Raw genomic sequence first — 12,237 nt, forward strand, 5'->3', positions numbered from 1 at the left:
AAAGAGAGAGAGAGAGAAAGAGAGAGAGAGTCATAGCGTTTCAGGTAAATAATTAGTCAGACGCCGCTGGCCAGAGTTCAGTAGTACGATACGGTAGCGTCGCTCGGATGCTCGAGGGACTGCAGTAGTCCGGTTAAACGATAGTCAGACGGACCCCGCACTAATTTGATTTTCGTCGAGATTTTGTCGCACGACAAACTTGCGATTCTTTTTAATGCGCTCATACGCACCGCACACACGGATACACACAACGCTCAGCGTATGTTTTTTCAATATTATTTTTATTGCGGGTCTATTATAAATGTACAACTTTGACATAAGTACATATGTATGATAATTCTGCTTATAGATCTATAATTCACTGTATTCTTTCGTCCTGTATATTTTTTCTCATCGCTTCTTAGTCACTTTTTCTCTTTACTATATTGCGAAATTCTTAGTGTCACATTTTATTTATTTTTTTCGTTTATCGTCCTAAAAATGCTAAAAATTTAAAGTGACGTAGCACTACGCGGATATCAGTATCTCGATCGCTTCGAAACACTACCGCGAAGTGTACAAAGTTAAATGATTCGTTGCGAATTTGGTCAACATCGGCTTTAGTGTCAGTTTTTTTCTATGTTCCTCCTTTTCAGTGTGTGTGTGTGTGTGTTTTCTTTATAGCGTTTATTCTGTTCAAGAGAGTCAAAGACCTCGAGGTTTGAATTCGATTCACGGCGAATTGAAGGGCGAATAATATTTGTTAAAGTGCATGTTTCGTAGAAAGATGCTATCAATCAGACTGCTTCGCGGTGTTCCCTCATCGAGGGTATTTGTTAGCTAATTTTCCCTTAGTCGTTTGGTTTTTGTCGTTTTTCATATGCTTGCTTAAATTTATGTTTACTTTTAGACGATTCATACGCACTCCACTCTTTTCTACCGTTTTCGTATTCAAAGTTCATCCAAACAAATGCAATGCGAGTTAAAACGAAGAGAAAAAATGAGGCGGAGAATCGCGGTGCCCTTCCGGATAATTTGGAGCGACGAGCGTAGCTGCACCAGCTCTTTCGTGACACAATCTTCGCATTTACGACCCCGGAACTTTGTCTCTCTCTCTCTCTCTCTCTTTTTCTCGCTCCCTCTTTCGATCTTCACTTTGCTTCCAGTTTTACGATCTCCACAGAAATCACAACTCGTCCTTGGGGACCGATCTTTGCTCATTTGCCTCCACACTTCCCGCCCCTCCGTTTTCCAATCCTATTTTTCTTATATCTTCACTCGACTATCAAGAAAAAGAGAGGGATGAGCTTTCCCTCGAACGTCAGCGTTTCGTTATCGTGTCTCCGCAGCTTCATGCCACCAAGTTCTCTATATACACGTATCCGTGTACAACGCCGTCGCAGACATGGGACAAGAGTAACAAAAATTAGTTTGCATCGGACGACGCGCGCGTGAAAAACAGAGAAGCAACTTGGTAACAAACGCCACGTTCACGTTACCAGGTCCAGCACCACTTCGATTGTCACGAGGGTACTGCGTAAATGAGAGTAAGCAGAGTCTCTGATTAGGGTAACTACTCTACCGTGTGCTAGTCAAATAAGTGCTAAATTTTCAAAACGCTTTTATACCAAATTCAACGTACCGATTAAACGCATTGTTGGTGGATTCGTATCACAGGGTATCTTATTAACATGTAAAAATATGAAAAACGATAGTTTTGCAAAACCGTCAACTGGCAAATGCAAATTTCGACGATGACACATTTCTGCTGGTTTTTTTCAAAGAATTATCTGCATTTTTTGACCGACTTGGACCACGTCTCATTTTGTTTCTTTACTCATCCTCTACGAATCCACCATGTAGTTTTTTTAACTTAAACTTTTCACTGTTGCAGCTAATCGTTCATTAGGCAAGAACACTTTTTCATTAATCATTTCTAAAGGAATGAATTTCACTGAAAATTTATGTGGGAAAGTCGTAGAGGATCAGCTGAGGAATAAAATGAGACGTGGTGCAATAAAATCGGTTGGAAAATACAGATAATTCTTTGTAAAATACCAGTGAAAATGTGTCATCGCGGAAATTCGCATTCATCAGCTGATGGTTTTGCAAAACTGTCGTTTTCTATATTGTTACAATATGCTATAATACAAATTCACTAACAATACGTTTAATTTAAATGCGTTTTGAAAATTTAGCACTCATTTGACCAGTATGCCGTACAGTATTACCTTAAAGAAGGCGACGAATGGACGAAGCGATCTATTCGCGATGGAAGACACTATGAAACTAACGATAACACCGTTTAATTGAATTTTTCCGAGAGAAAATTCGTTTTACATTATATTTCACTTATTCACCTAAAAAGTATTTCAGTAAACAAAGTTTTTTTTACCCAATGCATCGGAAATGTGGGAAGTAGAAAAATCCGGAATTTTTCCCGTCGAAAATTGTTGGAAAAAGGGATCGAGTATTTGATGACAATTGTCTCAATTTGGAGAGAATTAATTGCTACGGAAGGAAGCATCGGTCGTTAATTCACAGTCGTTTCTGTCATTTGAGAAGTACAAAAGATCGTAATAGTCGGGGAAGTTATTTCGAAAAGCGAAGGTCGATTATAGAAACGAGTGTTTCGTTTTGGAACGTTTTGTAGGAACCGCGTTTAAACTCGATGATGAATTTCTGTTGATTCAACGGTGAATTTTGCGTGGAGAGTGTATATAACGAGAACGTATGAAAGGGAGAAAAAGAAGGAGGAGGGCAGCGAGGGTTTGGGCTCGAACCGTCAATAGTGTACTTTGGCCTATTCGTGTTTCGGAATGGTTAATTGTCACGTACAGAAAGAGAGGGAGAGAGAAACCACGAGATCGCCCGTTGGGAAAATGTCACGGAGCTCTTTGTGGCTTGGTTGGACCGGTCGAGAGTGCAGCTACAAGATCAAACCCGGTTATTTTTGTAACAAACTTCGTGTTCCAAATATCAGCGTTTTGCCCTGTGTGCGATGAAGACCGTATGATTATCGGTTTGTTCTTTTTCTTGTTCAATTTCCGTACCTGATAACACAAAGTATCGAGTTTTTTTTTCGAGGTCTAACCATTTTATTCCCCTCTCGTGCACATCCTCCATCGCACAATTTCGTAACAACATATTCGTTGCGGTGATTGTTGACATAAACTTGAAATGAACGCCGATCATTCGTAGAGCGATATGGAAAAGTCGAACAGATTTGAACGAACGATTCAGGCAGATTCTCTGCAGAGAAGGAGCGAATGAGATCATGATCGATGACCAGAAATTAGGATCGATCATGGCATGAGCGATGATTGTTGATTCTCGTCTTGACTACAAATATTACAAAACGATGTGATTAATCGAGGCAAGCAATATACATTTGTGTATATATTATAGGGTAATGCAAAAAAAATCGATATTTTTTTTTCTCGGAGCTCCAACGGAAATGGTTCGTAAGAAAAAGTGATTTCCCCAAAATTTCGGATTAAAAAAAATGTTCACATAGTGCTCAAACCGCTTTTCGATATTTTCTTGTTTTTTTTTCTCAAAAATCGCGTAGCAAATGTTTTTTTTTGTTCTCATAGCAGAAAGTGTTAGTGCTCCATGAAATCATAAATCTAATAAAATTTTGTCACTCTCTAAACAATTTTATGCTGGCTACCTCGCATAATTTATTTCTGTTTTTTCTCTACGTTTAGTTATAAATTATGAGATGAAAAAACGTGTGGCTACAAATAACTATTCTTGTCGTCCTTCCAAAAAAGGAGTAAAAGTATTTTGCAAAAATATAGATTTCGAAAATTTTGTGTTATAATAAATATTTTTGCGTTTTCTCAAACGATCGATTTCAATTTTCTTGTATTATTCATACAGATATATACTTTATGCATATGAAAACTTGCTAGGGCATCGTACAAAAATGACAAAATGCCAAATAAAGCTGTGTTTTGCCGAATTCTTTATTTCAAATTCTGATGTTTCATCGCAGAAAACGTTAAAATTTGTAAATTTTCTAGTTTTTTCGTGCGTTATAAAAATTATTTAAATATTTTGACCGAATTCTGTTAAAAAAAAAATGGAGACCAATACATGCAAAATTGCAAATATTTTTCATCAAACTTCCATCATCTCAACATTTCATTTTCATTTTCATCAAACTTCCAATCGGTCTCATCATTTTTGCAAGTACAGAAAAAAAATTAAATTAACAAGATCGAAATAGGTCTATTGTACAAAGTTGTCATACTGTACAAACTCAAATAGTTTGATTGTAAACAGTAAAAGTCAAGTCAATCTAAACAGTCAAAATATTTTACTAATTTTTATAACGCACGAGAAAACTAGAAAATTCCCAAATTATGAAATGGTGAAATACCAGACTTTAACATAGATCATTTGAATTCGGCAAAATTTTGAAAAACTCTTTTTGCAAAATACTTTCACGCCTTTTTGGGAAGGACGACAAGAATAGTTATTTGTAGCCACAAGTTTTTTCATCTCATAATTTATAGTTAAACACAGAGAAAAAAATAAATAAATTATGCGAGGTAGCCATAAAATAGTTTTGAGAGTGACAAAATTTTATTAGATTTATGATTCCATCGAGCACTAACACTTTCTGCTATGAGAGCAAAAAAATAATTTTCGCTACGCGATTTTTGAGAAAAAAAATAATAAAATATCGAAAAGCGGCTTGAGCGCTATCTAAAAAATGTTTTGAAAATTTGAAATTTTGAGAAAATTACTTTTTTTTTGTTCCAACGATTTCCGTTGGAGCTTTGAGAAAAAAAATCGATTTTTTTTGCATCACCCTAATAGATATTATCTTCACGATTTTTCCATGATTACGTGGTTGGTTGTGAGGTTTCTTATTAGTGAATATGCCCCAAACTCATTTTTCCCTCACACGCGATCGACTCCTTTTATTTTGAAGTTTCTTTATTTGGTTTTTTCGTTTGTTTACGTACAAATGTCGTGTATGGTTCCGAGTGTGTAACTTCCATCTGGCAATGTGGGCGCCAATCGTACAGACATATCACCGCATCTACTAATTGGATCTTGGCATATATAACGGATAAGTATATATAATTACGCGAACGCTAGTTACATTTTTTTTTGTTGGTTTTATTGAATTTTTTTTTATTTTTCTCCATTTTCTCGATGTATCGACGGAAGGGGAAGGAAAAAGGATGCTGGAAAGGGAGTGAAACTTGTGTGCAACTGGTAGCTCTGTATTTATGAATAATCGCTGATTAACGCTAATGAAGCAATTAATTTCTCGTTATAGCTACGATCATTGGTAATAATATCAATAATTTTTATATAATATATATTTATGTATATATAATATATATAATAATAATGATGATAACAAAATTAATAATAACTATCGTAATAATCTATCATCGATCTACGATGCGTTTATGTCTTTAAAATGAATCGATACGCGAGTCTCGATTATTCAATATGGCGCGACACTGTGATCAAAGTTTTTTTTTTTTTTTTTTTTTATTATCAATTTAGTCATATATTTTTTCTTTTTAAATTCCCTCCTATTTTCCCTCTCCCAAGTCCGAAAAGAAAAATCTTCGACGAGTTTTTGTAGAACGGGCCTTTTTTCACAAGGCTGTTATTGTCTCTGATGTTAATGACGAGGCTGTGACAATTGCCAAGCCAAAAATTCGTTGCAGTTTTCATCATTCTTGGTATCTCTGACAAAAGTGAGAAAAAAAATATTCAACTGGAAGATTATGTTGAAAATTCGACCAAGTTTCGTATTTTCGAGAATCTTTCATTTTCACAAAGTTAATTGACACTTTTACGAAAATTTCAAATATCGTTTCTCGATGTATAGGACTGTGGAGAGTCAAATAGGGAGGGAGAGTGAGAGAGAGAGAGAGAGAGAGAGGGAGAGCCAAGAGCTTTCGAAAATGGAGAATCATCGAATGAGATGGAATCGGTTGTAAAACTTCATAGCTTTCCCACACAAACGTTAGAATGCGTTTTTTTTCGCAAGTAATTTCATGATTCTCATTTTTGTCAAAGTAATGCTTCAACATAGTCGTGTTGTTCAAGCATTCGTCGTCAACCATTTTCGTAAGATTCCTCGCTCAGTATGCAATCGCTTTTTGTTCTATATTTATTATTCGTTTTCTTTTTAATTTTTAAGTCGCAATAATATGTAAATTATTATTAGTAGTTTATTTCATTGATATTTAAGTAGCAATTAAGTAAGTAGTAGGTAATGGTAGTTTTTAATAGTAGTGTATGGATAATTGATATATTATATTAATCGTGCATAGCTTACGTGGGCGTCGACTTTGAATTCGTTTTCGTTTTTCTTCAAATTCCATTTTATTCGTGCTTTTTTTCCAACTCCTGTCTGCGTGTGAATTCTTCATTTCGTGTGATTGCTTGCGGCTGCGTGTAATCAATACTAAGCTTACGATTTTAAAAAGTACGTGTAACCGGGGCTGCTGGGCATTCATCGGCGAGCCTGTGCATAAGCTGAAAGTACGACGAGGTTTGCGAGCCTTTTGAAAAAAAAAAAAGAAAAAAAAAATCATTTCCTCTTTCTTTTTTTTATACTCATATACGTTGTTTCTTCGCTCTCTCTCTAAGTTTTTACTTTTTTTAAATTTCCTCTCGTCGTTCTGTGAAAGAGCTCTCGAGTGCCTCGCGACTCGGCGTCGGTAGGCTAAAACAACCTTCGACATTCAGCTGAACCGCGTGCGAGCATGCGAGCATGAGATTTTTACACGGATATTCATAATCGATCGCGATTTCATTGGCCAATGTCGTCGTTACTGATTTGGGTTTGTTCTTCCTCACCTGTCCACAATCTCGGAATTTTTCGATCCGTTTGAACCAAGGGAGAAAATGATTTACGAAGCTCGTGTAACAAGATCTGTAATTACGATTGATTTTCAATAAATTTAAGTGGTCTTTGAACAGTCTCGAATTTATCGATTCGGTGACGACTTTTCGGAGCTACGAGGGAAAATCTTCACGCGAATTACGAATCGTAATCAATCTCTGCACTTTTTTAATGATTCAACGAACAGTCGAATCCCTAACTGAATGAAAAAGTGTTTGAGATATTACAAAAACTCAATCCTCCAAAAAGTTTATTTTTTTCACATAAACATGTAATAACTCGCAAGGAAATAGACAAAACGATAACAGAACGAACGTTTTGCGATATTCGATATTTTTCGAGGCAACTTTACCGCTGAGATTCCCAAGTTTTGTTTGGAATCTCATTTTCGTATGACATTTGAGAAGGTTTTATGGCAGAGCAAGCAGTGCGTTTCGTTGGTAGTTGGGAAGGTAGTCGTATCTTGGTAGGAATATATACGGCTGTTCGGTCGAACGAGATGGTTCGGAGAGTAGCGGTAAAAGTGTTATACCGCAGTGCAGCTGGTCCTGGGTGCGGTGGAGGAGAGTTCGGTGTTTCCGTACAGATTTCTCTTCCTCTCTCTCTCTCTCTCTCTGCCTCACGTGCTCGTATCTCTTTACAGGAATGTTGTGTACACACCTTTGCATACTCTCGTGAACTTGTCTCGGAGCAACCGCACTGACAACACAACGTGCTCTTCACCGAATCCGTGGAATCCACACGAAACGGAAACGTGAAATTTGTATTTCTCGTTCGGTTTCCACGCGTCTACGCACCGCTATATAACGCCAATATTTTTCCTTTTTTCTCTTTCTCTCGGTATTAATCTGGTACATTAATAGTGGTCCGAAGGTGCAAAAACTCGAGTGAAGCGCGTTCAAGCCGCAGGCGCGTTGATGAATGCTTCTCAAAATCTTGCCCATTCTCGGCGCACATACGACGGCGAATGAAAGATTTATTAAATTCAAGCGTGTAAAACGTTTTTTTCTCTTCCCTCAATGTGGTTTTTCTCTTTTTTTTTCTTTTAGCCGACGAACGCCCGAATTTCGTGTATATTAATGTGTACATACGTGAAAACGTTTTTACGAATCTACTGGGAAATAAATTACGACAATTATCAATGTGCTTTTCTCCCATCCTGCCGCGACCCCTCCCCCGTTTTATATTTACAAACTTTTGTTTTTTTTTTTTTTTTTTTCATTATCCGTTTTCCTTTATTCTTTTCTCTCACTCAGATCTCGCACATCGTTGTCGAGAGTCGCGAGTGTGCATGATTGAAAATGAATAATGCATACTTTAAACGAGAGTAATTATTATTTTTCTTTCGTCGCTCGACGGTAGACCTAACGCGATTAATGAATGATTTTAAATATGTGTTTGTTTTATCGATATTTATATGTATATTCATTCGGTCCTGTTGCTTTTTCACGTTATTTCAGACTCTAATATTATAAGTTTAATAACGTGAGTGTACAAATGCGAGAAAGGAGCGGGGCCGGGGGGGCTTAAGACGACTCGTGATGAAAAGCTTCGAAGGGAAGACAGAATATTCTGTCCGAATGATCGGCTAAAGCATTATAATCGCAATAATAATAATAATAACAATAATATCGTAATAATAATTATAACAAATGCTGAGCTGGAGATTGAGGGAACTCGAGACATCTCCGCTTGCTACAGCTGACAATAACTCACGAATCTCGTTACACGTTGCGACGACGAGTTCCGTATCTCTGTAGAATTATAATAATAATTATTTTTATATATATTTTGTGGGTTTATTTTTATCCTCATTTTTGTTGTTGTTGCTGTTGTTGTTGCTGCTGCTCGAGGTTTTCTTTCGTCCCTTCTTTCTTCTCTTTTAGTTTTTTAGGATGTCGTTGAAATGATGAAAGATGGGTCGGAGTTAGCCACGAAGAGCACTCGAGCCGAGGATAATGGAGATCGTCGAGATTCCAAACGCCCATAGAACGTTCGATGTCGATCTCATTGAAGGACCGGAGTTGCAACCCTCCTCCTGGCAGCAATATGTTCTCGTGCTCCATACCTCTGTAACACGACATGTCCAATTTTGTCAGCTGCCAATTTTTCTTGGCTCTTCTTCTTTTTTTTTTTTTTTTTTTTTTTCATCTTTATAAACATGAGTTTAGTTTTAATAAAATAGACGAAAGAAGCAAGTTTGTCAATTTTTATTAAATCGTTTCGTGTGACACAACGATATCTTAAAAGTGCACGCGTCTTGAGAGCAATGAATTTTGACAGCATTTGAAAGCTGAAATTTTTCATGATATTGTGCCCGTAAATCGCACTCACGAAATAAAGAGTATATAAATTAAGCATTCTCAGCGTAAATGCAACGGTGGCGAAATATCGTCGACGCTCTCGAACGAGCGCGTCGACCCTCGATCGATGTCAACATCGAAACTTTCAGAAGGAAATCTAGGATCCGCGTGAGAGGGGGAAAATCCCTGATTGTATAAAATGATCGATCAACCGAAAATTGGCAGTCTTTGACGAGAATCGTAACGATTGGTTTTGAGACAATGAAATCTCGAATTTGTAACTTCTTAAATAAAGTTATTGTTAAATTGTTGTGAAAGTATCGAGTCGGAGTTCAGCTCTTTTTGGCTTTAATCCCTTAAATACTCTTCCTCGATAACTCGTCCCGTTTGTATCGTTTAAGAAATCGATACAAAGGAAAATTCAGAAATGATATTATTTTTATTATCCTGCGGTAACGTACGTGGAAAAGTATTGAATTTGTGTTTATTGCGTACATCGCGCTCAACCGAAAATGAATTTGCAGGTTTTGGATGACCAGGTAAAAGGAGTTGAATTGCGGAGGCTGTGGAAAAATTTGTAAGTTGAAAAAAACGTGAAACTCGGATTTTATAGTTCGAAAGGGTAAAAACCGGTTGAACGGGCATGTCGCACTTGCGGTCAGTCACAAACAGCCGATCCTTTTCTACTTTTACTTTTGCTCGCTGGTTTTTGTCATCGTGTTTTTTTCGGCCAGTGGCGTGACGACGAAAATCACAAACGAAAAGGGTGGAAGGGTCGGACAAGCTGATACGTAAAAGTTGGAAAAAAAGGGAAAGAGAGAATGAGAGAAGAGAAAAGTGGACGCGATGCGGGCGAGATGCAATCAGAAATCGATGACGTTGATTCGGTTCGTGGATACACACGTTCCTGAGGGACACACACCGGGAAGAGGGGAGAAGAGATTCCACCTCGAAAATCCGGCCTCGTTTCTCTTTTCCAAATTTTCTCTCTTACTCCCATCCATTCTCCGAATGGACGAAATGTCTGTCCATCTGTGTAGGTCTAGTCGTCGCGACTGTTCTGATGGGATGGCGTTTGGCACACTTGGGCCCCGAAAGAGAGGGATTTAATAAATTCTATAGCAGCAGCGTCAGCGGCAGCAGCAGCGCGGCACACGAAAGACGGATATAGTATACATTGAGGTTTTATCGGGGACGCCTATTCCTCGTTCCTCGACTTGTACTTTCGCAATATGAACGCGAGACGCGAAGAAGGTAAAATCAGTTAGACACGAGCTCGACAATTTTCCGCCAGCAAATTTCTACGCCCTCTTACGATATTCAACAACTTTTGACATCTTCGGTGTGACATACGCGATTGGCAGAGGAGGAAAAAGGCGCAAGACTTTAGGCGGAGCTTTGATTTGTGTTGGAAAACTGTGTTTCCACGGGATTGCCAAAGTTTTGATCGTTTCACAGCGGCTTTTAATAATACAGATAGAAGGACGAACGCCGAGGAGATACAGATGAAAAGAAAATGAGAGCGGGAGCTTTGTCTCTTATCTTTTGCCGTGACCCGGAGTATGAACCAGTTGTAAAAACAAATAAGAGAAAAAAGGCAGTCATAAGGAGAATAAATAGAGCATAAAATCGTAAGCAGAAGAGGAGTTTGCTTTATGAATCGTCACGTTTCTCAAATCGTGTCCCTTTTATTTTCGTTTTTTTTTCTCTAACCGAGCTAGTTTTGGGTTAAAAGCTTTTGAGGATAAAATGTTTTAGGAGGATTTAGCATTGAAGTGTGTGGGATGATAGAAGCGTGACGTTATCATTTTACATCGAAAACGAGAGCAGCCTACTCAGCATTTTTCAACGGAAAAATCAGTTGTTTTTTTAATTTCTTTATTTTTTATTTAATTACTTATTTGGTCGCGTCAATATCTAGATTATTGGCGACCATTTTGAAGTATATGCATAATTTTTACAGTATGGTAGTATAAGAATGGTCTATATACAGTTTTTATATTATTTGAGGCCAATTGCGTGTAGTTCATTTGTATCGTGATACATGATTGTCTGTTTGTTTCAGATTTTTTCGTACACATCTATTTGTTTGCAATAATTGATTGTTTTTTTTCTACATGAGTCGGTGGTTGTCAAGGCTAGTTTCAGCGAACTTGGTAGGATTATTTTTTCGCGGATGTCTTTTGAAATTTGGCACAATCGACTATGCTCTACCGCGGGGTTATATTGCACGTGTCACAAATTGGGGCCAACTTTGCGTTCGATGAGGCGTGTACGCGTGACTTTGGTGCGGCCTATCCGGAGGCGTGCAATAACGCTTTGCTCCTTTCTATCTGCGCTGCCAGGTGCTTTGTCCCATGTGGTGTTTCTGATACTATGGAGTTTAGCGAGGGGCGCGGCTTGCCATGAGTCATTGCATTTTTCTTCGGTTTCTCGGTTTATAGTTTTTTTTTTTAATTCAGTGATAATCAGTGGGATGATTTGGATCACGTTGCTAGAACTGGTGGCTCCATTTTTGGCAGCTTCGTCGGCTGTGTCGTTTCCACTAATTCTTGTGTGTGACGAAATCCATAGGAGGGTGATAAATGTACCTTTCGTAAGGTCTTTATGTTTTGCTGTATACTTTGTATTAGAAAAACGGTGTTTTTTTTGGCGTAAAAAAAACAGTTTTACTCGAAAGTTTAATGACGAATGGAGGCTCGCGTATTCCATTAAATGATCACAATGAATGCGAGCTGAAAGGTTACTATCGTTTTGTTTTTACTTGAAACATTAGAGTCAGATTAAGTAAAGTTTATCGAGGAAAGGAGGGAAGTTGCATGAAAGCGCGAACGATCAAGATTTTACAGCTCGTTAATGTAATCGCTCGACCATTCGTTTTAATGAGGAAAAAGAGACAGACGGGACATTGGAAGTGTGGAGACGAAGAAAGAATCGTTTGGGAAAAGGGCTCGTAATGTCGTTGAGAAAATGAAGCTACGTGTGTAATACCTATTACTCGGAATTTGAACTCCAGTCCGGTCTTTCTTTCAGCTGGAGTGTCTTAAGCTTGCACGGAGTCGAGAA

At 37.9% G+C, this 12,237-nt stretch overlaps 1 protein-coding gene across 2 annotated transcripts in view; it reads right to left on the reverse strand.

The window, feature by feature from the left end:
* Positions 1–262: 262 nt before the first annotated feature.
* Positions 263–12,237, reverse strand: part of LOC122410628 (uncharacterized) — a 141,977-nt gene continuing 130,002 nt past the window's right edge. Inside the window, exons 4-5 of one of the 2 annotated variants that reach the window (XM_043418911.1) lie at positions 8,804–8,938; positions 263–6,115 (exon numbers count right to left, since the gene is read on the reverse strand). In XM_043418911.1, coding sequence (XP_043274846.1) covers positions 6,102–6,115; positions 8,804–8,938 — 149 coding nt within the window. In that variant the 3' untranslated portion in view covers positions 263–6,101. Of the gene's footprint in view, positions 8,939–12,237 lie in introns of both variants that reach the window. The other variant, XM_043418912.1, reaches the window with a different exon arrangement.

The sequence above is a fragment of the Venturia canescens genome, chromosome 5, assembly GCF_019457755.1.
Source record: "Venturia canescens isolate UGA chromosome 5, ASM1945775v1, whole genome shotgun sequence".
Lineage (NCBI taxonomy): Eukaryota > Metazoa > Arthropoda > Insecta > Hymenoptera > Ichneumonidae > Venturia > Venturia canescens.